This window comes from Oncorhynchus keta, chromosome 13 (assembly GCF_023373465.1).
Source record: "Oncorhynchus keta strain PuntledgeMale-10-30-2019 chromosome 13, Oket_V2, whole genome shotgun sequence".
NCBI lineage: Eukaryota > Metazoa > Chordata > Actinopteri > Salmoniformes > Salmonidae > Oncorhynchus > Oncorhynchus keta.
Genome location: NC_068433.1, coordinates 25,359,132 through 25,386,631, shown reverse-complemented (window position 1 = coordinate 25,386,631; position 27,500 = coordinate 25,359,132). Strand labels below are relative to the sequence as shown.

Sequence of the window (27,500 nt, the reverse complement as noted above, 5' to 3'; positions counted from 1 at the left end):
AAAACACTATAGTAAATACTAGTCATGTCTGCAAAAACACTAGTCCGCAAAAACATTACACCCGTTAACGATAGTAAATACTACAGCATGTAATTTGCATATACCCTGCCCATTCCCCTCCCCCATATCCCAATTTGTGCCACCCATAAGTGAGAAACCTACATGCCAAGTATAGACCATATAATGTGTTCTCTACAGGTTATAGAAAAGAGCAGGAGCTCTGAACAATCCTTTCAGAACCCAGTCCTATGTACACGTTATAGAACATTTTCTCTTTTAGTATTTCTCCAGTAGGTTTCCTCAAGGAGAAAGACTCAACTTGTATGTCAAACATAATAAAACCAATAACATTTTAAATACTACAGTAATGTCAGCAAAACACTACAGTAAATACTACAGTATACAACATTAAAAACACTAAAGTATTTACTATACACTATACTGTACACTAGTTATTTTACTACAGTATTTATACTATAGTTAACTGCAAATACTACAGTATACTGTGGGAGAGAGAGAGTCTCTGCCAGAGAGAGAGAGATCGTAGTTAGAGTAGTTCGATGAGGAGGTTTATGGGGGATACTAACCGTCGGCAACAAAGTGTTCGGGCACGTGGAGCGTGACCTTGACGGTTAGAGAGCAGGAGAGCTGCGTGCCGTAAACCACAGCCAGGACACACGTACTGATGGTGATCAACGTCAGAGTGGCCTTGTTCATCGGGCTGTGTGGACAACCTGAGGGAGGGGGAGACAGGAGTTAGGTCTCACATCAAAACTCAGGGAAGGTGCAGAGAAAACACATGCAAATTATGACTTAAGCTGTTAGGACACAAAACACAAATGGATTCAAAAACAAGAATAAACAGGAATATGAACTATTTTCTGAAAATGTCTATTTAATCTGAAATGTGGCTTAAATTGATCAGCACCATGTCAAAACCACTTTTGGTGGTCCAAAAACTGTCAAACAGTTTCATTTCAAACACAGTGTTCTTACCACCAAACATTCACTTTTCACGAAAAACAAACTAGCTAAAAACACCACATACACTCCAGTTAGCCTCTGGCTCCTGTAGATGTAGGGGGAGATATTGTGTTTTGATTAGAGTTTTGGTGGTGAGCTCGGAACCATCCAGGGTTCTTTCTAAACTGATTTATGAACAGCACAAGGGCTGTAGTCCAGCAGAGGCGATTAATCGTCATGATAAAAGATGTTAAGAAGGCCCAGCCTCTTTCCACCAGTACAACATCTAGTGTTGCTGATAAATGACACCATCGTCTCTGACAGAGTTATAGATGGGTTGTTTTGGATGCCCTTAGGGTGCCTGTGGGCTTCTCTCCACATTGGGGAGAAAGAGAGCTGAAATGAGCTCATTATCTCCCATAGAGTGGAATTCATCATACAGCAGCACGCAGGTGTCATATCAAGTGCCAGCTTACCAGTCACCAAGGTGAGGGCAGAGCTGTTATTGAGGGTCAATGGACAGCCTGCTATTTGCTTCTGGATGACGTGTAATGATACAACTTAACTTTGCCTTCTAGTCAAAGCATCTCACCTTGAGCTATACCTCACTTGAACCTCTGGAATCACACATGTTCTGAAACCAACCGTACACATATGGCTCATACTGTGCCGGTGTTACATTCCAATAGCTGCTATTTCCAGCAAATGTGGGAATGGTTGCTATATGGAAGTGATGGAGCTTTAAAAAAAAAATTGGAAACATGTTTCACTAATGAGCATTTCCGTACTTCTGATCCTGCGAGGCTCTTAGACTGCGACTGATAAACAGACAAGACACTCCAACCACCTGGGTGGACGAACAGTAATGCCCACTGTGTGTGTGTGGGTGGGGACAAACATAAACGAGGGTGAGAGAGAGAGAGAGAGAGAGAGAAAGAGAGAGAGAGAGACTCCAATCACCTGGATTTATCTAATGACCCTGCAATTTTGGCTGGACTGGAGCAGTGGGTGTCTATGACAACAGCTCCCCAGCAACTAATCCCATCTGTGTGAACACTCGGGAATGATTAGGTCTGTGAGGGGGCCCTCAATTACTGTAAAAGCCTACAGATAACACTAACAGATGCACACACACGACCACACATCAACACAGGGGATGATAGGTTGGCACATATATACGGACACTCACACACTTAAATACACATTCATTCACACACACAAAAACGGCATAAGGACAAACACACTAGCACATGCCAACTGCAAACAAAACAACATAATACTCAAAGCACAAGTACATTTGGTACACACAATCTGAATTTCTACCACACTCAAGCACAGGCTCATACTAGCACCCTTCACACTTGTGCGCCCACGGTCTCCAGCTAATGCATGTTAACAGTGTCCTTTTTATAGAGAAGTCTGCAGTACAGCCAACAGCTAAGATAAGCTTACTGGAATAATACACCCACATAACATACCCAATCATAAACACAAAAACACAAATAAACATGCATATTATGCAAACGTGAATGTAATAATGCACAGGGACGCGCTCACAAACATACAACAAAGGCACATTCACAAGGACATCCAAGGCCACACACACACACACACACACACACACACACACACACACACACACACACACACACACACACACACACACACACACACACACACACACACACACACACACACACACACACACACACACACACACACACACACACACACACACACACACACACACACACACACACACACACACACACACACACTATCAAATGGCAGTTTGGTTATGCAGACTAAATCATGGCATCCATTAAGGCATTTGATTCAGCTTGCTTATCATTCAGACTCCATTTTCCTCAGCTCATGTATCTGCTGAGTGTCATGATGGTGCTATAAAGCCTTCTAACACCACTCTGGGGATGCCAATGTCTTCCCTGCTTCCAGCTCCACTCACAAACCCAAAGATATCTATTCTTACTTCAGTCGGCTCAGTCCCTCCCATGCTCCCCATACAGTTACATTGCATTTTTTTTAATAAACACCACCACTGTCAAAACAGTAAATGTAGCCATAAGCCATATTTTCAGAGTTGGAGTCAGAGTCAGATTTTTTCCATAACTAAGTTGATGTTTTTACAGTAGACCCAATGCTGAAATATTCTCTGGTGGTAGGATTTCACCCATTCAATATTCTCTGGTGGAAGGATTTTACTTGTTCAACGGCTTTGGCTGCTTCAGTGAAATTTCAATTCACACACTAGTCTATCGAAGCTTTGCTTCTGTCAGTGATAGAGAATGAACAAATGGGGGTTGAAATCTAGTTGAATTTCGAAGACGAATTTGCATAGCAGCATGTCCCAGGGCTGGGCGGAGGGAGTTGATACTGGATTTCTCAAATCATCAAGCTTCCCAACAAAGTTTGCAGTCAGTACTGAGAAGGTCAGCAGGCACATTTCTATTGAGAGCAAACTTCTGTGTAAACACACTTAAGAAATCACATTGACGAAAATGGGAAATTGCCCTTGAAATCCACTTAGATTAAATTCTAGCCGTAGTTTCCTCTTTCCACACACATTCTGTATATGGACAATGACGCACGCATGCAAGCACGCACGCTCACACGCATGCACACACGCACGCATGCACACACGCTCGCACGCATGCACACACGCACACACGCACACACACACACACACACACACGCACACACGCACACACACACGCTGCTTGCTTAGCGAGTACCACTTCCTCCCAATTCGATCATTACTTGCCGCAAACTCGAGACCTCTGCCTCACAAACACACGTGACCACCCTCCTCAAGCGTCTTAGCCGATCGCGTCACCTCAAAAGCTAGCTTATGAGGTGACGCAAGCGGGACACTTAAGGAGGAGTAACTTTGGCACATCCCCATGTTCTTCACCAATGCGCGCACACATAACCACACACACAACTTCTCTAGTCTCACCTCTGCCGCGCCGGCGGCCTCTGTGCTGCTCTGTGTAGAACTTCAGCTGGGTCTCATCATCACCCTCTGACCCCGAGTCTCCTTGGCGCCCAAACACACTACCAGCCACTGGAAGAGGAGAGACAGAAGGTAAGAAATAGGAGATGAACGGCATGGAGAACAATTGGGTATATTGTTACCAGTATGGTGCGAAATTGTCATTACTGTGTCTGTCTGGGATGGACTCACACAATGTGTTTTTGGAGACAGCTAGTTTCAATCAATAGCACACCACATTCAATCATAACAGACCACATTTAGCCATTCATTTCTCAGTGTTTCCTCTTCCTTATACCCTCACCTCAAAGGCCTATACAATACTCACTGACCCATCAAGACCCCCAAATAAATGGTCGACTACCATACAGCAAACATATTGATTTAGTTTCCAACGACCCTGAATTTCCCACTCAAAACATTTCCAAGGCCCTTGAAAGTCAAATCTGCTAAGTGTTTAGGCTACACTGCAGTCTATTCAAAGTTGCAGCTCTCTGTCAGGGTTCTTCAACTCATCCTAAAAGCATACTGTTAAAATCTCATCTCTCAAGGACTGCAAGCACAATCTCCCCGTAATGAAGAAAAGAGAAACTAAAAACGCAAAGACTGCAATATGCCTTTGCCAACCTGTCTTTGAGGCGAGCCGTTTCGCATTGTGTAGTGAATTAGTAAGTCTACTTGAAACACCGGATCAAAGGTACTAATTTTGCACCTCACGCAAAAGCGTGTCAAGGAGACAGGAATGCAAGCAGCTTTCGCACGCAGGTTCTTGGAATGAATTATATTTAGGGAAAACAAAATCAGCATTTGATGGAAGTTGATGGGGGGGAAAGGCCTTTTAGATGTCTCACTTTGTGACATTTTCAGGCCGGCATTATTGAACGCTCTCTATTAGACAAGCTTTTTACATGGGCTCGCTAGGCACACCCTTCAAGGAGTTTTATGAGCGGATCACTTGAAAGGCATGCTCCCCTTTAACCACTGAATAAAGCCATCACAACACACATCAAATATGTGATGATCTGCAGAAACAGAATGAAGTGTGAAGCCTTAGGACGATGAGACCAAACTTCACCATAGTAAAGAGTAACACTATATAGTATATTGTAGTAAAATGTAATCAACACCTAGCAATGCCATCAAGGGGTTCTAACATATTTGCGTATCGAATTAAGGTGTTGGCTTGACAGTCGCCGGACCCGGGTTCGTAACCCCGACTACCCCCACCCAATTTGCTACATTCGTGTCAGAAGTGAGAGGCGTGTACACGTCAGCTTGGTATAGAGTGTGGGGGCATGCTCTCCCAAAGGAAGGCGGTAATGTAGCGACCTTAACACAACTGCGATTACAGTGTCTGGGATGGATTCACACAGTGTTTTTGGAATTGGTTTGACAGTCGCTGGGCCCGGGTTCGAGTCCCCAAATTCTCTACAACAATATGCAGTAGGTGCCCACTGTTCAACATTAGCAGGAGGAAAAGTTAAATGATAGTAATACAAAACGAAAGGACTCGGACTAAGCAGGCATTATATAACTCACTAGGCACAGGTGGAGTCTACTAGGCTCTGACCTCCCTCTACATGTGCAATTCTGTGAATGGCAAAATCAAACACTTGTCACACCATTATATATTGACCTCCCCCATGGCCACGTAAACACCTTAGAGCATTCCAAAATGGCCCACAATATAGCAAGGATCTAATTACTCGCATTTAAAATATAAGCAAAACACTTTCGGAAATCATAACCATGTCTAAAGCAGGCTGGGTAAACACTCTTTAAACATATAAACGGTATCAACAACATATTCATTAATTAGCATCCCATAGGCCTAATTCCAAACAAAACAGAAGACAGGACAATGCCCTCCTGTGCCCAGAAATACTGGCACACATTTGCGTGCGCTTTAGAATGCACAGTGGAGCACGGACCAACCGGTGAAGCGTAGCAACACACAAAAAAAAATGATGAGAGAAGTGGATTCAATGGCCGTGGGATGACATAAGTGTGATGATGCTTATGAAGTACAGACCTTCGTCTCCTGAGTACAAACCTTTGTTCAATCCGTTCAGCCTTCATCTCCTGAATACAAACCAACTGGACTTACATGTACAGATGTCAGATCTTAATGATACCCATTTTGTCGCAGGAGGAAAATAATCCTGCAGCAGGAGGATTTTAATAAATATTGAATATTTAAAATTGCCACTAGGACCAGCTGGAAGCGGTGTTTGTAGGCTATACAATAACTTAAACTGCAGCTCCACTGGGCGTCAGTTCAAGTAGCCTATTTAAGCTACATATAAATCAAATCAAATCAAATTTTATTTGTCACATACACATGGTTAGCAGATGTTAATGCGAGTGTAGCGAAATGCTTGTGCTTCTAGTTCCGACAATGCAGTGATAACCAACAAGTAATCTAACTAACAATTCCAAAACTACTGTCTTATACACAGTGTAAGGGGATAAAGAGTATGTACATAAGGATATATGAATGAGTGATGGTACAGGGCAGCATACAGTAGATGGTATTGAGTACAGTATATACATATGAGATGAGTATGTAGACAAAGTAAACAAAGTGGCATAGTTAAAGTGGCTAGTGATACATGTATTACATAAGGATGCAGTCGATGATATAGAGTACAGTATATACGTATGCATATGAGATTAATAATGTAGGGTAAGTAACATTATATAATGCATGCAGGCCACAGTGTGTCTCGTGTGAATTTTTACGTGGATTATAATACATGTCCGTATTTGTTGTATTTTTAATGAGGGTAAATCTGTTTTTTAGATGAATTGTTTTACTATATGTTCAAGTCAATCAATATGCCGAATACATTTTTGGTTGCCTCAGTGCTAGTGTGATCCAAAGGTTACTGCCACTGACCTCAAATAATGTTAACAGACAGTAACTATGATGATGCAATCACTCTTTACAAGATTTGAAAGGAAGGATCTTGTGAATAGTGCTCACATGTCAAAGCTGCTGAATCTCACTCCTGTGAAGAAATCCTCTGACATAAATGCATTGAGGCGGCTATATGATGAATGTAAAATTCAGATTAGAAGTTTGGAATCACTGGGTGAAGTGCCAGAAACCTACGGAAGCCTACTATGCCCAATCTTACTGCATATGATTCCAGAAGACATAGCTCTTGACTATTAGTCGTCAGAGTGGAGTAGATGATGAATGGAAAGTGTCTGAAATAGTCAGTTTCATACAGAGGGAGGTTCAGAGCAGGGAGAGAGCGCTACAAATGACAAGATCATACAACCAACAGAAAGAGAGCAAACCATGGAACAAGTCATGCTTCTCCAATGGAATGAAAACAAAAGGAACCAACATGCCATCGGCTGCAGCACTGCACACAGCAAGCCAGAAGGAACAAAACGTTCTATTCTGTGACAGTGCAGACCACAAATCAGAAAACAGGCTCAGACCACAATAGTGCTGCACGCAAAGAGAAACTAAAGAACATGGGAAGATGTTTTGTATGTTTAGGACAGAAACACATAGCAAAATTATGTAATGTCAAAGACATGTCATGTGCAACATGTGGAAGCAGACATCACATTGCTGTGGGTACCGGTAAGAGGAATGAGGTGCAACCCCCTACTGTTTCTGCAGATGCTGTTATTACCTCAGTTATTCCCTATTCAGTGAAGATGAAACCAGATGGACAGAACAGTGTGTTGCTACAAACGGCAAAGGCATGGGTAGAAGGCCCATCGAGCAGGAAGATAGCTTGTTGCTTACTAGATGAAGGCAGTTAGAGAAGCTTTGGACATAAAAACCCTTGTGAACTTCTGAAGCGACCAGACAAGAGGCATTAACTCTTCACAAGTTTGGCTCCTCTGCTCCAGCAACGTCCCAACGCAAAACAGTAAAATTAATCTTGGAGAATGTCTGGGACAAACAGCAGAGAATTCAAATAGAGGCAATTGAAACCCCACAAGTGTGCAAAGCTGTGATGAAGGCTCCTGGTGAGCAGATTCAACATGAGCTCAATAGAAAGGGACTGCAGCTCGCAGACTTTCCAGAAGATGACAATGATCCTGAACTCTCTGTCCTTAAGAACAGAGTACTACTGGCAGATAGTATCAGGCTGAGTGGAGCAACTGACAGAGATGCTGTTTGCTTTAGAGAGCACCTTTGGATGGTCGGTGCAGGGACCAGTGTCCATGTCAAGTTTCCAGTCTCCAAACAACTGCATGCATTCTGGGAGCTTGAGTCTCTGGGTATCACAAGCGAGAAAACACAGAACCCAGAGGAAAATGAGGCTCTACAGAGGTTTGAGAGAAGAACCACCTTCAAAGATGGATGATACCATGTGGAGTTGCCATGGAAATGAGAAATGCCAGAACTCCAAGGCAACTATAGAATCGCCAAGAAACAGTTTAAAGGTCTGAAGACTGAAGAAGGATGGGACGTTGCACAGCAGATACAACAAAGTAATAAAGGACAACTTACAACAGGATATGGCAGAGGATGTGCCGAAAGACAACGCATCAAGCGCAGACAATGTGAAATACTACTTACCTCACCATGCAGTACAATTCCTCAATGACTGTCTACTCACAGGACCAAACCTGAACGTGGCTCATTGATCTGATAAAGTTTAGACTACATGAGATCACATTCATGGTAGACATCAAGAAGGCTTTCCTGCAGATATCCCTAGAAGAGAGAGACAGAGATGCCGTGAGATTCCTGAGGCTCACAGGCCCACCAAGGGGAGAAGATGAAGAGGAAATGTGCGTGCTGAGGATGAACAGAGTGTTATTTGGAGCTTCCCCAAGTCCATTCTTGCTCGCAGCTACAATCAGGACGCACCTGAAACAATATGAAACAGAACAACCAGAAGTTGTTGTCGCGTTCTGATCTTAGTTCATTTGTTATGTCTTTGTTTTAGTATGGTCAGGGCGTGAGTTGGGTGGGATGTCTGTGTTTGTTTTTCTATGTTGTGTTTTGCGTTTGGCCTGGTATGGTTCTCAATCAGAGGCAGGTGTTGTTAGTTGTCTCTGATTGAGAATCATTCTTAGGTAGCCTTTTCCCACCTGTGTTTCGTGGGTGATTGTTTTCTGTTTGTTGTTTGTATCTGCACCAGATAGAACTGTTTCGGTTTCGTTCATTCACTTTGTTGTTTTTGTTCAGTGTTCTATTACTTTATTGAAAATATGGACATTTACCACGCTGCGCATTGGTCCTCACCTTCTTCCACCGCCAACGGCCGTTACAGTTGTAGAGACATTGAGAGAGTCACTCTATGTAGATGACGTCATTGCAAGTTCATGTCATGTTGAAGAGGCTTACCTTGTGACAACAACTGCAAAGTGAATGCTGACTACTGCAGGCATGGACCTCTGCAAATGGATGACCAATTCTCCTGAACTAAAAACAAAATAGGAGGAGAGTATGACAACTGACCACCTGTTGGCGCTAGAAACACAAGGAGTAGTCCCCAAAGTTTTAGGTTGAGTGTGGAGACCGGGAATAGATTACTTTGTGTTTGACCTCAGGCTTCTACTGACCATTCTAAAGCAAAAGGAAAGCACAAAGAGAAGTGTTCTGCAGTCGACTGCACGTATCTTCGACTCTCTTGACTTCTTGACCCCCCTCAACATCAGGATCAAGTGCATGTTCCAGTAAATATGGGAGAGGGGACTCAGCTGGGACGAAGAGTTACCACCCGATCAGATACGAGAATGGCAACTGTGGTGTTCAGAACTACCTCAGCTCCACCAGCTTGCCATACCAAGGTGGTACAGAACAGACATGCAGCCACAGACCAGCCACACACTGAAACTACAGTAGCTTACCTGCAAGGTGAATCACAAGACAACGAAAGACAAGTCTGTTCGCATCCAAGTCCAGGGTAGCTCCACTCAAGAAAATGATGCTGCCACGCCTGGAGCTCATGGGAGCTGTGATTGGAGTGAGACTAGCAAACAACCTGATGAACACACTGAAGGTGGACCAAAAACAAATCAAAAGATGGACATTCAGTTGATATACTGCTTAGAAATATAGATGAACACTTTTGTTCATCGGGGGGAGGATTTTGGGTTGCAGAGTTAATGTTTACAGTGAATTTATTGAGCTGTATCTTAAGATGTTTTATTTTACAGTTATTTACATACTGTATGTAAGAGTAATTGTATTTCAATTATTAATGGGGTGTTGTATCAGTTATTATTGGATTACGCTATTGACTGCAACAGAATGCCATGCGAAAGGAAGTAAAACATGTTTTTTTTAAAGAACGTGCCAGTTATGTACAAGTGACAAGTGATTATCCTGGCTAGCAACTTTCTTTTATTGTTTTGTAGAATCTAAAATGGTCAAATGTAACGTGAACAAGTCTTATTAAAATGAAGCTTTCATCTCACAACCGACGTCCTGAGTAATTATTTCGAAGATAGTTATTCTATATACTCAAGTCATTTCTGAAGGAAGTAACTTACTTCCTGTACATTTGACCAAAATCACTTCACTTCACATAGATTTATATTATTATTTTGTCGCTGACGGATGAAAACCTATTAACTTCAAATTTGGTGATTTTAGTTTTCTTACATGAATCAATACTTGATTCCCCTTTATGTCTTTATGAACATTTCAAGACCCCTTGACCAATGAAATGTATTCAAATTAGCTTTTCATCAAAACTCTTAAGTTCATTGGCTCTTAAAGCTGTCCGTCAAACCCCGTATACCCACCATGATTCTTGAAGTGAAGCAAGACGCCATCAGATGTAAGATGCACCAAAAGTTGGGGCATCTGTAGGACTTGTTTGCATCAACTTTCATCGCTTAATTTACTCCCATTGCTGCAGAACAGCTGTAAATTATTAAACCATTACTTATCCCATAAAAAAATGACTTTTTTATAACTCTGAAATGTATATTATGTTTCAGTTTTTGGTAACCTAAAATGTTTATTTAACCTCTGGCAGATTACCGCTTACCTTTGTACCAGTTCAGGTTATTCACTGGACTTGAAGTGCTTACATTTCAATAAAAACTGGAAAAATGGGGGAGTTCTAAAACTTTTGACTAGTTTTAATTTGTTTTGTGACTGGATAATGTTTTACTTGAGGAGTTTCTTAAGAGGGATACTATTACAAATTACAATCTAATTAATAACACTTTTACTTAAGTACACATTGAGTTATTTTTGCAAAAAGGGTGTGGGCCTGAATAGAACACAAGCCAACACAGCAGACCTATATGCGCGTGCTGAAGGCAGCGGCCCGAACCACTGCTGTACCCCAGGCCACAATTAAACTCAATTTTGGCATCTCATTCATAACTTTACGATACACTTCAACAGTTGAAGTCGTAAGTTTACATACACCTTAGCCAAATACGTTTAAACTCAGTTTTTTTTTTTTTTACAATTCCTGACATTTAATCCTTGGAAAAATTACCTGTCTTAGGTCAGTTATGATCACCACTTCATTTTAAGAATGTGAAATATCAAAATAATAATAGAGAAAATTATTTTTTTCAGGTTTTATTTCTTTCATCACATTCCCAGTGGGTCAGAGGTTTACATACACTCAATTAGTATTTGGTAGCATTGCCTTTAAATTGTTTAACTTGGGTCAAACGTTTAGGGTAACCTTCCACAAGCTTCCCACAATAAGTTGGGTGAATGTTGGCCAATTCCTCCTGACAGAGCTTGTTCAGTTCTGCCCATAAACGTTCTATAGGGTTGAGGTCAGGGCTTTGTGATGGCCACTCCAATACCTTTACTCTGTTGTCCTTAAGCCATTTTGCCACAACTTTGGAAGTATGCTTGGGGTCATTGTCAATTTGGAAGACCCATTTGTAACCAAGTTTTAAACTTCCTGATTGATGTCTTTAGATGTTTCTTCAATATATCCACATAATTTAGAGACTTACAACATTTTCTCTGAGAATCCTACCAGATATTATTTCGAAGAAATAAAATGGGAAAAAGTGGATTTCTGCTTTTTTGTCCAACCCACACGTTGTTTCAAGCTGGGTAAAGGACAAACTGGAAACGGTTACATCTCTGAACGTTCAGAGAACTGCAATTGTTGAGATTATTTATTCATCCTCCACCCAGGGCCAGTGGACACTCACCGGAGAAGGACGCTGCTCAAAGGAGTGATCAGTGGGGTAGTTGAGTGTAGAGGTGGATCAAATGAAAAATAATATTCCTGGTGGGACCCGCCATTTGGTGAGACGTAGACCGATTGGCATTGATGAGACTGAGAATACCCTGTTTTGTTGAGCTTTGACACAGAGTTTCTACCTCAAAAAGGTCAGGCTAGGTTATTATTTGCTATTCTTTGAGGGCCTGTGTTCCAAATCCGCTAAGGTGCCAAGGATTCGGACATGTTGCAGCAGTGTGTAGAAGGGAGATCCACGATGTGAAAAATGTGAAGAAGGGCATAGTCAGAGAGAGTGTAAGGTTGGGATAGAGAAATCACTGTGTCAACTGTGGGGGTGGGCATGCAGCTGGGGATCAGAAGTGCGATTGAGATTGCCGTAGTTTGAGTGGGGTATAAAGTTTCCTATGCTAAGGCAGTGAAGAGAGCAGAGGATAGCCCAAGATGAGTGATTCAACTGGGAGCCCCACAGTGAGTAGACACGAGGAGAGACATCTAGAGAGGATGAGGTTTATTAAGGTAGGATGTCTTACATTTATAGCTATGGTTATTAACTGTACTCTACTGATTGAGCATAAATCCCAGATTTCAGCGCAGAAGATTCACAAGAAGTTTTAAGAGAAGGGGTTCCATTCTCCCAGGCTGTTGGCCTGGACTAGGATATGCTAGGGCTAAAGTTGTGGAATCAGGGTGGTGTTTTTTGGTGGGTATAGTGGTGTATATGTGTATGGTTATATGTACAGTATATAAAATAAAATCCCTTCCCTTTTCCCCTGTGAAATTCACACTCAGACCTGTGAAAGGCAGCAATACGCAACACAGCATCAATTCTGCCGAAACTTACACGAAGAGAAGCAATATATGAAAATGAAACAAGTAAATATATGAAACATCTACCTCCTAAGTATTAACACATTTTTATGAGCTCCTAAACACTGCATACACTCTACTACAGGATAGGCCCTAATGCGGCATATAAATTACATTAAATAGTGAAAGAAAAAAATGTTTGCCTGAGAAAATAAACTGACCATTTTAGTGAACACAAAGCATGTAACTTAACATGAAACTGGACTGTAAAATGAACATCTGGGCATTTGGAAAAGTATAATGACAATTATACTAAGCAAAAAAAATTCAACAATTTTACTGAGTTACAGTTCATTTAACGAAATCAGTCATTTGAAATCAATTAAATTGGCCCTAATCTATGGATTTCACATGACTGGGGAGCCAGGCGCAGCTAATATTCACCCACCAAAGGGCATTATTACAGACAGAAATACTTCTACATTTCATCTGCTGTCCAGGTGGCTGGTCTCAGATATTCCCACAAATGAAGAAGCCGAATGTGGAAGTCCTGGGCTAGTGTGGTTACACGTGGTCTGCGGTTGTGAAGTTGGTTGGACGTACTGCCAAATTCTCTAAAACTACGTTGGAGGTGGCTTATGGTAGAGCAACTAACATTTAATTATCTGGCAACAGCTCTATTGGACATTCCTGCAGTCAGCATGCCAAACGCACACTCCCTCAAACATTTAGAATCTGTGGCATTGTGTTGTGTGAGAAAACTGCACATTTTAGAGTGACTTATTATTGTCCCCAGCACAAGCTGCACCTGTGTAATGCTGTTTAAGGTGGATGGATTATCTTGTCAAAGGAGAAATGCTGACTAACATGGATGTATACAAATTTGTGCATATGGAACATTTCTGAGACCTTTTATTTCAGCTCATGAAACATGGGACAAACACTTTACACGTTATGTTTATATTTCTGTTCAGTATAAACACATACTTGCAGGGGGAATTAAATATTGGATTAACGCATGGAACCAGGGAGGAATGCGTGTCGGCCTGGTTCAGTCTTACCTAAGTAGCCTAAACCATAGGCTTGTTCTCTCTTGTCCTCACAACATTTGTTTTTCTTTATCTCAATCCCACTGTGTGCATGTTTAAAACACCATATTCTAACATGATGCATAAATTCATTTCCAATTTTAAAGCACATTGAGAGTATTCCTTTTCCAAATAAAGCAGCGTTTTCAACCAGTTCGTCGGCAACAAAGCAAAATAATGACTCAAACGTAGAATGTGCACAAATCTCCGACAAAACTTTGTAACTACAAGTCAACTCTTTATGGTGCAGACAAATGATTCACAAGTCATGTTTCAATATTCATGCAGTCAATAAAATAAGGCATTTCATCTGGCTCTGCTTGACGTTTGCCAAGAAAAAGAGTTTTGGGAATGAGTGAATGATAAAATACCCCTCCTGTAAAACCAGACAAGCTTTAGAGGAACAGTATGTGTTTATTTCAGATCAGGAGAATCTTTGGGGAAAACAAGTTACAGTGCTTTCAGAAAGAATTCAAAACCCCAAGACTTATTCCACATTTTGTGTTACAACTTGAACTCAAAAATGATTACATTTACATGTTTTTTTCTCAACCGTCTACACACAAAACCCAGTAATGACAAAGTGAAAACCTGTTTTAATAAACGTGTGCACATGTATTAAAAATAAAATACAGACATATCTAACCTAGGATAGGACAAGTAATCCTTCTCACCCCCCTTTTAAGATTTAGATGCACTATTGTAAAGTGACTGTTCCACTGGATGTCATAAGGTGAATGCACCAATTTGTAAGTCGCTCTGGATAAGAGCGTCTGCTAAATGACTTAAATGTAAATGTAAATGTAAATTCATATAAGTATTCACAGCCCCGACTCAATACATGCTAGAATCACCTTTGTTAGTGATTATAGCTGTGATTCTGTTTGGGTAAGTCTCTAAGAGCTTTGCACACCTGGATTGTACACGATTGTACAATATTTTTTATTTTGCTATGTCAATTTGGTTGTTGATCATTGCTAGACAGCTATTTTCAAGTCTTGCCATAGATTTTCAAAGTTATTAAACTATGTGACTGTTTTAAAGTTACCATTGGCCTCATGGTGAAATCCCTGAGCAGTTTCCTTCCCACTCTGGCAACTGAGTGAGGAAGGACACCTGTGTCTTTGGAGTGTATTGATACACAATCCAAAGTGTAATTAATGACTTCACCATGCTCAAAGGGATACTCAGTGTATGCCGTCTTTCTTTATTTTGACCTATCTGCCAATAGGTGCCCTTCTTTGCGAGGCTTTGGAAAACCTGTTCCTTGTGGTTGAATATGTGTTTGCACTGCTAGAATGAAGGACCTTACAGATACTGTGTGGGATGCAGAGATGAGGGAGTCATTACAAAATAATGTTAAACACTATTATTGCACACAGAGTCAGCCCATGCAACTTATTATGTGACTTGTTAAGCACATATTTACTCCTGAACTTATTTAGGCTTGCATTAACAAAAGGGTTTGGATACCAATTATACACATTTCTAAAAACATAATTCCTCTCGGACATTAAGGGGTATCGTTGTTATAGGCCAGTGTCACAAAATCTCAATTTAATCCATTTTAAATTCAGGCTGTAACACAACATGTGGAAAAAGTCAATCGGTTCCCAGTCACCTTGCCGTGGTTAAATGCGGTGGCTCACCCTTTCAGTTTTGTGCGAATGCTGCTATCTATTCACAGTTTCGTGTTTGGATAAGTTCTAATTGTCACAGTAGGAACAATGTCCCCTATGCACATACTGATGAACCCAGGTCACTGAGTCAGTGTATACGGCGATATTATTCCCAGAGGCGACCCGGAAGATATTCCAGTCTACAGTACATGATCAAAACAATCTTGAAACATAGATTCCGTTTGGTCAGACGAACGTTGAACAGTTCTTACCACGGGTGCTGCCTGCTTAAGTTTCTGCCAATGGGCAGGGAACAGCAGACCCTTCCAAAAGGAGTAGCAAAGGAGATGTATTGATAGAATTTCAGTAGCGTTTCCCACAGGTGTTCTTTTTAAAGTCCCTAGCTACAATAAATGCTGCCTCAGGATATGCGGTCTCCAGTTTCTACAAAGTCTAGTTCTTTGAGCGTCGTTAGGGTGTCTACTTGTGGAGGAATGTACACAGCAGTAACTATAACCGGAAACTAATAGGGTCGGCATTTGATGGTGATGTATTCCAGATCAGGAGAACAAAAGGACTTGAGTTCCTGTATGTTTCCACAATCATACCATGAGTTGCAAATCATAAGACATACCCCTCCAACTATGCGTTTCCCAGAGAGTTCTTTATCCCTGTCCACACGTTGAATGGAGAACTCAACTGTCTCAGCCTCCAGTATTTATGCTGCAATAGTTTATGTGTCAGGGGGCTACGGTCAGTCTGTTATATCTGGAGTAGTTGTCATGTCTTATCCGGTGTCCTGTGTGAATTTAAGTATGCTCCCTCTAATTTTCTCTCTCTCTTTCTTTCTCTCTCTCTCCCTCTCTCTCTCTCTCTTTTCTCAGAGGACCTGAGCCCTAGGACCATGCCTCAGGTCTACCAGGCCCGATGACCCCTTGCTGTTCCCAGTCCACCTGGTCATGCTGCTGCTCCAGTTTCAACTGTTCTGCCTGCGGCTATGGAACCCTGACCTGTCCACTGGACGTGCTACCTTGTCCCGGACCTGCCTGCTGTTTTGGACTCCCTCTCTATGGCAGCTGCTGTCTCTAACTCTGAATGATTGGCTATGAAAAGCCAACAGACATTTAATCCTGAGGTGCTGTCCTGTTGCACCCTCTACAACCACTGTGATTATTATTATCTGACCCTGCAGGTCATCTATGAACGTTTGAACATCTTGGCCATGTTCTGTTATAATTTCCACCCGGCACAGCCAGAAGGACTGGCCACCCCTCAGAGCTTGGTTCCTCTCTAGGTATCTTCCTTGGTTCTGGCCTTTTTAGGGAGTTTTCCTAGCCACCGTGCTTCTACATCTGCATTGCTTTCTGTTTGGGGTTTTAGGCTGGGTTTCTGCACAGCACTTTGTGACATCGGCTGATGTAAAACATGCTTTATAAATACATTTGATTGATTTGATTGAACTGATTGTATGGATGGGAACAATATATCCAGAGAGTGCCACAATTCCATAAAAAAGAGTATATTACAGTCCCTTCTGTCTCTCTGGAAGGAGATCCTTGCCCTGAGATCATCTATTTTATTGTCCAAAGATTGAACGTTAGCTAGAACGTTAGTGAAATGAGTTTTTGTCAAATGTTCAGTGGACATTGTTGGAAGTAGTGATTGTGCATAGAGTTGTGTGGTTTGTTTAACTTTGCAATCATTATTTTTTGTTTGACATACAGTGGGGAGAACAAGTATTTGATACACTGCTGATTTTGCAGGTTTTCTTACTTACAGTACAAACCATGAAGAGGTCTGTAATTTTATCATAGGTACACTTCAACTGTGAGAGATAGAATCTAAAACAAAAATCCAGAAAATCACATTGTATGATTTTTAAGTAATTAATTTATATTTTATTGCATGACATACGTATTTGATACATCAGAAAAGCAAAACTTAATATTTGGTACAGAAACCTTTGTTTGCAATTACAGAGATCATACCTCATACCTCATTTGAACTCACTGTATATGTAACAGTATAACTTTAGACCGTCCCCTCGCCTATACCCGGGCGCGAACCAGGGATACTCTGCACACATCAACAACAGTCACCCACGAAGCATCTTTACCCATCGCTCCACAAAAGCCGCGGCCCTTGCAGAGCAAGGGGAACCACTACTTCAAGGTCTCAGAGCAAGTGACGTCACCGATTTAAACGCTATTTAGCGCGCACCACTAAGCCGTTTCACATCCGTTACATATATAGACTTTTTCTTTTCTTTTGTTCAACTGTGTTATTGACTATATGTTTTGTTTATTCCATGTGTAACTCTGTGTTGTTGTATGTGTTGAATTGCTGTGCTTTATCTTGGCCAGGTCGCAGTTGCAAATGAGAACTTGTTCTCAACTAGCCTACCTGGTTAAATAAAGGTGAAATAAATAAAAATAAAATACGTTTCCTGTAGTTCTTGACCAGGTTTGCACACACTGCAGCAGGGATTTTGGCCCACTCCTCCATACAGATCTTCTCCAGATTCTTCAGGTTTTGGGGCTGTCGCTGGACAATACGGACTTTCAGCTCCCTCCAAAGATTTTCTATTGGGTTCAGGTCTGGAGACTGGCTAGGCCACTCCAGGACCTTGAGATGCTTATTACGGAGCCACTCCTTAGTTGCCCTGGCTGTGTGTTTCGGGTCGTGTCATGCTGGAATACCCAGCCACGACCCATTTTCAATGCTCTTACTGATGGAAGGAGGTTGTTGGCCAAGATCTTGCGATACATGGCCCCATCCATCCTCCCCTCAATACGGTGCAGTCGTCCTGTCCCCTTTGCAGAAAAGCATCCTCAAAGAATGATGTTTCCACCTCCATGCTTCACGGTTGGGATGTGTTCTTGGGGTTGTACTCATTCTTCTTCTTCCTCCAAACCTGGCGAGGGGAGTTTAGACCAAAAAGCTCTATTTTTGTCTCATCAGACCACACGACCTTCTCCCATTCCTCCTCTGGATCATCCAGATGGTCATTGGCAAACTTCAGACGGGCCTGGACATGCGCTGGCGTAGTGTGTTACTAATGGTTTACTTTGAGACTGTGGTCCCAGCTCTCTTCAGGTTATTGACCAGGTCCTGCCGTGTAGTTCTGGGCTGATCCCTCACCTTCCTCATGATCATTGATGCCCCACAAGGGGTGGTCTTGCATGGAGCCCCGGACCGAGGGTGATTGACCATCATCTTGACCTTCTTCCATTTTCAAATAATTGCGCCAACAGTTGTTGCCTTCTCACCAAGCTGCTTGCCTATTGTCCTGTAGCCCATCCCAGCCTTTTGCAGGTCTACAATTTTATCCCTGATGTCCTTACACAGCTCTCTGGTCTTGGCAGTTGTGGAGAGGTTGGTGCAGACAAACAGGTGCAGTTAATACAGGTGATGAGTAGAGAACAGGAGGGCTTCTTAAATAAAAACTGAGAGCCGGAATTCTTACTGGTTGGTAGGTGATCAAATACTTATGTCATGCAATAAAATGCAAATCAATTAACTTAAAAATCATACAATGTGATTTTCTGTATTTTTGTTTTAGATTCCGTCTCTCACAGTTGAAGTGTACCTATGATAAAAATTATAGACCTCTACATGCTTTGTAAGTAGGAAAACCTGCAAAATCGGCAGTGTATCAAATAGTTGTTCTCCCCACTGTGTATTTTAAAGTGGAAATCTGAGGCTCAGCATCACTTTTGCCATGGAATTCACCCAATACAAAGTTTGGCTCCCTATATCAAAATAGAGGAGAAAAACAAATAGCCTATAGCAGTGGACAAGCGAGATGATAACATTAAATATAATTTTCATGCAGCAAATGTTTGCTGAACATTTAGAGGGATGTTGCTAAAAAACTCAACCACCATCCTTTTTATCTGGCCTTGGTTGCATAATAAGAGCGGAAATTCATCACCCTGAGCTGCTTAATTCAGTTAAAGACCAAGATGTTCTTTTTCCTTAAGCACCCCCGACCGCTTGCTTTTCGATTTCAGTCACGTACCATTAGGGGGGCGATTGATGAGGACTTTAATTGTTTAATTGCGAGTGTGCTGGGAACGGAAAGGATAGCGGAGGCCAGATCATCCCTACCGAGGATAAGCTGTTGCTTCTGATCTAATTGGAAATGTCATAGAGCCATTATCCATTGTCCTATAGATCACGTCTCGGGGGGCCACATATTGGCAAGGAGCCCATCCCTGCCCTTGTATTTTTATGGCCTAGTACTGTCAAGACATTTTGAAATGCTAGCTCATTCACCTATGTTAATCTTGTCTAGGTTTGGGCGATATCCAGATTTTCAAACTGTCATAGCGTTCTTCTGCCATCCCGTGATTTATGATATTACCGGCATAGCAGACAAGAGAGCCCTAAAAACGCAATAAAAGCCCATTGGGCCTCTATTACCATAATGCTCAGAAAATTTGCTCAAATAATAGCGAAACCACACTGACGCTGTTAGCTAAATGCTAACGAGCAAAAAGTAACAAATGCATAGACAGGCAAATCCAGCTCATAAAGTTATACAAGCTAGTACATAGCTAGTAGATAAACAATTTTATTTTACGTGAGTGTGGACATTTACAATCGAAAGCAAACAAGAGAAATTGTGCATATGATGCCTGCTTTTCTGAAGGAAGAGCAGCATGTGTACAAGCAGCAGAGGGAAGAAGAACGGAGGCAAAAAATGCTAGTAGGAAGCACAGGGAAAAAATGGAAGCTGTGCAGATAACTCACATAATAGCGCTCTAACTCCTAAAACATGGCAAAAAGCCACTATAAGATATCTGATGGCAAACATTTCTTAGTGAATTTCATACAAGTGTAACTTCATCTCATGTGGGCCACACAACAGAGACTTGCCGATAGGAACGCTATGGACTCACCGGCTCCCGCTTTGTCTTGTTGTGCTCTTTACAACGAGCACGTGACTTGCTCAACTTTTATTGGGAACTACAGTAAAGCTTCATAATGTAAAATAATGTGACAGATTAAATGAAGGAGGCAATCTGCTTTTTGGTCCTAACATACTGCAGGTTTTAACTTAAAAATGAGTTCCAAATTATTCACATTTTCTGAAAAATGTAAAATAAATAGTTTTGACGGTATTGACAGTATGTGTCATACAAGGCCCAACACTAAACTTGAGTGTTTACTCTAGGTACTCCAATAGCCCTCCGGTCAATCTAAAGTATTTATGAGGTTTAATCCACAGCAGACAAAACACCAAATTACTTTGAATGGTCTCGAAGGGTCCTTGACTGGCTTCTGCTGGAAAGCCATCCAGTGAGATTGATGTGTTTTTTTCGCCTTAGGACTGTGAAGATATTTAAGCACCATGATCCCTGAGATCAAACAAGCCACACATCCATAAAACCAAAAGGAAACTAGGATTGAGATATTATTAGCAACATGCCATATCCTTTTGGTGTAAAGGAAAATAATGAGAATGTGTAAAGGTCTCCAGTACTGCAAAAGAACAATAGGGGGACTATAAAAAAATAAGTATTCCACTGCGATCTGATCTAACTCTCTGAGGTATGGGATCTAATGACAGTGAATTATCTCTGGGGTAGATTTACGACCGTACACAGATCACAGTAAGAGTTTTGGCAAAGCACACGTTTAGAATGTGCATTTAAAATACGTGTTGGAGAGGAAGTGTTCATCTCACCACTGTTTTTACCCTCCAGGGGGGTTTAGTTTACTTTGTTTAAATGGAACTATTTCTAGGTGGCTTTATACTGCAGCTAGACAGCTTTAAATCCCCTCAGTAGGCATTTTGTTTTTTGATCTCCAAGCGTTTAGAGGGAACGTGTCCTTTAATGTCCTGGTGGCATGAAAGTAAAGAGGAGAAGTGTTCAGTCACACAAGCATGCAAGCACAAGGACACAAACAAATGCACACACACACACACATCCAGGCATGCATGTACACCACACACAGACTCTAGCTTTCTCCCCCCCCCCACACACACACACACACTGGGGACGTGTTCCAGTTTGATTTGCAAATTGAGCTCTAGAGACCTAGAGACGACTGCCGAAACACCACGAGCGAATGCCTGATCAAACAATGAAAGTGGAGTGAGAGCAAGAAAGAAAGAGAGAGGGAAGGAGAGAGAAATACCACTTCCTTAAAATACTGAGATATTCATGTAGATATATGGGTGAGTGGAACGACATCCGAGAGCGGTTAAAAAATAGCTAGTAGGAGAACGTGCATATTTTTGTGTCAGTTTGAAGACTACAGTCCCATGTTACAAATGAGGCGGTAAAACTGAGGTCAGTAGTGCCTAACGAGCCTGCAAGGAAAACTGCTGCACTCCCACAAACCCACGCTCAGTGCACTACATGTGTTTCTGTTGTATGGGTTGTACAAGACAGACATAGCATGGTTGTGACATACGAACAATGGTGGTGTGGATATTATGAAGTTAATGCCCAGTTCACTATCAAACTCACTATCACAGTGGCAAAGTGCCTCTCCAAAATGGCCCCCAATTCACCTGACAAGTCACCTGACAGCTCACCTGACAGGTCAGGTGGTCATCAGGTGACCATATTAATTCACCACACCAAGCAATTCAGTGACTGGCAGAAAGCATCCAAAAACACTCTGATGTATTTTGTTACTATGTACTTTGTAAGATAAGATGGAACAGTACACACACACACACACAATAACATACGTACCATACATACACATACATTTAGTACTGTAGATATGCGGTAGTGGTGGAGTAGGGGCCTGAGGGCACACAGTGTGTTGTGAAATCTGTGAATGTATTGTAATGTTTTAAAATTGTATAAAGTGCCTTAATTTTGCTAGACTCCAGGAAGAGTAACTGCTGCTTTGGCAGCAGCGAGTGGGGAGCCATAGGGTGGGTCTGGGTCTGAACCCTGCCCTGTGCAACTGGGTCCTGGACTTCCTGACGGGCGCCCCCAGGTGGGAAAGGTCGGAAACAGCACCTCCACTTTGGTGATCTGCAACACAGGGGCCTCACAAGGGTGTGTGCTCAGCCCCCTCCTTTACTTCCTGTTCACCCATGACTGTGTTGCCACGCACACCTCCAACTCAATCATCAAGTTTGCAGATGATAAAACAGTAGTAGGCCTACAGAGAGGAGGTGAGGGCCCTGGCGGAGTGGTGCCAGGAGAATAACTTCTCCCTTAACATCAACAAAACAAAAGGAGCTGATCGTGGACTTCAGGAAACATCAGGGGGAGCACGACCCTATCCACATCGGCGGGATTGAAGTGTAGAAGGTGGTGAGCTTCAAGTTCCTCGACGTACATATCACTGACATTCTAAAATGATCTACCCACACAGACAGTGTGGTGAAGAAGGTGAAACAGTGCCTCTTCAACCTCAGGAGGCTGAAGAAATGTGGCTTGGCCCCTAAGACCCTCAGAAACTTTTACAGATGCACAATTGAAAGTATCCTGTCGGGGTGTATCATACCACCTGGTATGGCAACTTCACAGTCCGCAACCCTAGGGCTCTCCAGAAGGTGGTACGGTCTGCCCAACACATCATCAGGGGCACACTTCCTGCCCTCCAGGAAACCTATAGCACCCAATGTCACAGGAAGGCCACCCGAGCCATGGCTTGTTCACACTGCTATCATCCAGAAGGCAAGGTCAGTACAGGTGCATCAAAGCTGGGACCAAGAGACTGAAAAACATCTATCTCAAGGCCGTAAGACTGTTAAATAGCCATCACTAGCCGGCTACCACCCGGCTACTCAACCCTGCACCTTAGAGACTGCTGCCCTATATACTGTACACATAGACATGGAGTCACTGGCCACTTTTAAATAATGGAACACTAGTCAATTTAATAACATTTACATACTGCTTTACTCATCTCATACAGTACCAGTCAAAAGTTTGGACACACTCATTCAAGGGTTTATCTTTATTTTTACTATGTTCTACTTTGAAGAATAGTACTGTAGACATCAAACCTATGCAATTACACATATGGAATCATGTAGTAACTGAAAATGTGAAACAAATCAAAAAATATTTTAGATTCTTAAAAGTAGCCACCATTCACCTTGATGACAGCTTTTCCTAAAAGAAAATGTATTTTGATTTGTTTCACTTTTTTGGTTACTATATGATTCAATATGTGTTATGTCATAGTGTTGATGTCTTCACTATTATTCTACAATGTAGAAAATAGTAAAAATATAGAAAAACCCAGGAATGAGTAGGTGTGTCCAAACTTTTGACTGGTACTGTATATATATATATTTTTTTTTTTTGGGTGACGCACAAACAATTTAGGCAACAGGGCTCTTGATCCAGGGGGGGATTGAATGTTTCTGCTGTAACCAAGAAGCTTGATCTTGACATCTAGCCACTTAGCTAGTAAGTTAGCAAACCTAATGCAGAGATGGAACCCTGAGCTGGATATCATTTATTTGACACATCTTAGATTCCTTATAGTTATACTTGCAGTGGCGTAGCACACACCTCCGTGAGGTGGGGGTGCCCCCAACACTTAAAAAAGAAAATCATGCCCTCTGCATTTCAAAATATCCTGGTTTACCGCCCAAGTCTACTCTACTGCCCTATTGTTTGCCTATGACTGCTTTGCTTTAGCATATTGCTCATTTCAGTTGTTACTGCCATTCAAGTATTACTATGTGTACTTCCCTTTGTTGTCGAATGTGATGTTATATTGCTGTAGGAATTAGTCTTTAGAATATAGGCCATTTAAGTTGATGCTACTTCAGTATTGCTATTTATAGCCCTTTGTGTGGCAGATGAAATGTGTGTTGTTGAACTGTAATGCCACAGGGTAATTGAAGCCTTATTTTATGTTTATTGTGGATTATGTTGATTATGTTAAATGCCACTTGCTCCTTTTTGTTCTCAGAACCATACTTTCAACTATTCTCCTCAGATGATTGAACTGCATAATAAAACGGATCAAGTGATCAAAGAGAAGTCCTGAAACTCTCTGACAAGAGCTCTTTGGCAGCCATCACCATTCTCACTAAAACCAGCCATATATACCTTTCAAAACTAGACCATTCTTACATGATCCTTCCAGCAGATTTGGTGGCTACCAAAAAGGATGGATCCAGGACATTCTCATTCAGCCAGCTCTCTGCCGAAGCGGTATGGCTATAAGCACCTTAACCTGGAGGTTGGCAACATCCCCAGAACTGATGCACTTACCAGCCTAAAACTGGTACACCACCCCCAAAGCACAGTAGGGCCAGCATAACCAGCCACCAGTGCTGAAAGGCGAACCCCTGTGCAAATCTCCGTGCAACAGGCAACTCTGAACATGGAGTCATTAAAATAGTTTGTGGAGTCAGTTGAAATGAAAGAGACAGCAGAGGCTGAGCAACTTATGGGCCAACTGCTCCAGTACGAAAGGCGTCTGGAGAGGCTCGACCATGTTTCTTTCCTCTTTGAGGAGAATTGCAGCCATTCAACAACTGGACACAGTCAGGCCCAAGCCAGCATCTTAACCCCAGTACAGCCAACTCAACCATCAGTACAGGTGAAAAATACAGTCCTGCATTTTGGCCCTATGTCCCGGAACCAAACAATCATGTCCCGTATTTTATCAACAAATTCAAACACCACTAATTGAGTTGCTTTGTCCCGTATTTGTCAGGCATTCCAAACCTGTCTCTTGCAGTCACGTTGGGCTAATGTTATGAAAATATATACATTGAGAGTAAAAAACATTAGGAACACCTGCTCTTTCCATGACCGACTTATCAGGTTAAGGCTATGGTCTCTTATGGATGTCACTTGTTAAATCCACTTCAATCAGTGTAGATGAATGGGAGGAGACTGGTTAAATAAGGATTTTTAAGGCTTGACAATTGAGATATTGTGTATGTGTGCCATTTAGAGGGTGAATGGACAAGACAAAATATTTAAGTGCCTTTGAACGGAGTATGATAGCAGGTGCCAGGCACACCGGTTTTATGCGTGTCAAGAACTGCAACGCTTCTGAATATTTCACGCAGTGTCCCGTGTGTATCAGGAATGGTCCACCACCTAAAGGACATCCAGCCAACTTGACACAACTGTGGAAAGCATTGGAGTCAACATGGGCCTGCATCCCTGTGGAACACTTTAGACACCTTGTAGAGTCCATGCCTTGACGAATTGAGGCTGTTCTGAGGGCAAAGGGGGGTGCAGCTCAATATTAGGAAGGTGTTCCTAATGTTTTGTTCACTCAGTGTATATCATAAGGATGTGATACTGGTGATAACCACTTATCCAATCGCTCTCGAGATCGGATATTCCGTGCAGCGAAAGAAGAGACGTAGGCCAATGTCATAGACCTATCGTCAACCAATCTTCAAGCCTACAACATAATTTTTGAGAATTTGGCAGTAAGTCAAACCGGCCTCACAACTGCAGACCATGTGTAACCACACCAGCCCAGGACATCCATGTCTGATTTCTTCACCTGCAGGATTGTCTGAGTAGTATTTCTGATTGGCTGGGCCTGGCTCCCCAGTGGGTGGGCCTATGCCCTCCCAGGCCCACACATGGCTGCACCCCTGCCTAGTCATGTGAAATCCATAGATTAGGGCCTAATTTATTTATTTAAATTGATTGATTTCCTTTTATGAACTGTAAGTTTCATTAATGTTGCATTCATATTTTTGTTCAGTATACTTACTTTTTTGTAGCTCTTCATCAGAAGCACAAGTAAATAGTCGTACTAGACTGAAAGATGTAAGGTATGTTTGTCAAACCTGTGATGCTCTCCATGCTCATAAGTTCCTCATTCAACATAATTGCTGCTAGTCAACTCAATCCTGTTTTTTTAAAGCCTCCCTTCCTAACTGTTTTACCTTCCCTGAGACCAACCAGAAAATGCTTCCTTGGCCAAATATTCCTAGATTTTTGTAAAACAGCCGCACGTTCACACATTATGTTCACCGAGGTGTGCAATTGTTTTGATGATTGACTTAATCATTTGTTTCTGATGCCTGTGATGTTTGTGATGTTCTAATGTAATATACTTCGTATTGTATCTTGCTATTCTATCTTCTATTTTTATTTTATTTCCCCAGGGACCCATGTCTCAATTGCACTCCCCTGATTAAATACAAGTTAAAATGTGGAATCACCAAACGAGTAAGCTACGTGCGCTTCAATTAGCTCGTCCTCCGCCACTTCTCACAGTGGTGCTCATTAAAGTAAAGTTAGATCAAAGTTAAATCAATGTCTTGGAAGATCACATAATGATTAATTAGTATTCTACAAAACAGAACCAAAATATGATAGCATAGTATAATGTTACTGTTACACAAAAAACATATATATACAGTAGTTTAACACCATCTGCTCTACTTTGCCTCACAAAACAGTAACTAAAGAAGATCTAAATGCATATTAACATGACACTGATTGAGATCATATTATTGGCATGCAGATGCAGTTTGACATTTCACAGGTAAAATGTGAAGAATCATCATTCACGATTGACAGTGATGATGGCCTATTTTGAAATGAGGTATGCCTAACTTGGTGTTCGAGGTTATTAAAAAGAAATGTTATTGAGACAATGTGTGGGCATAGGCAGACTTTTCAATTGAAGGACGCATGTTTTGCATATTCTATAATGATATTTAATAGACTACATCTGTCGGTACAAACTTTTGAAATGACGACGTAATTTACAGGTGGTGCTGCCAACATTTTGTATTCATGTGGGCTACACTGTCCTGCAAATGTCCCATAAAATCATCATGTTGTCCTGCATTTGGGTATTTTAAAGGGTATCACCCATCAGCCATCTCCACAGTCAGGAGGTAGGTCTCTGGCTGCTCCAAACACAACTG

At 41.8% G+C, this 27,500-nt stretch overlaps 1 protein-coding gene across 4 annotated transcripts in view; it reads right to left on the bottom strand.

Annotated features, from left to right (window-relative positions):
- The window catches only part of LOC118387540 (astrotactin-2-like), a 396,009-nt gene that overhangs the window by 272,125 nt on the left and 96,384 nt on the right, over positions 1–27,500 (bottom strand). For all 4 annotated transcript variants that reach the window (XM_052459839.1, XM_052459840.1, XM_052459841.1 and 1 more), the window contains exons 4-5: positions 3,941–4,048; positions 588–734 (exon numbers count right to left, since the gene is read on the bottom strand). In XM_052459839.1, the coding sequence (XP_052315799.1) occupies positions 588–734; positions 3,941–4,048 (255 nt within the window). The remainder of the gene's footprint in view (positions 1–587; positions 735–3,940; positions 4,049–27,500) is intronic.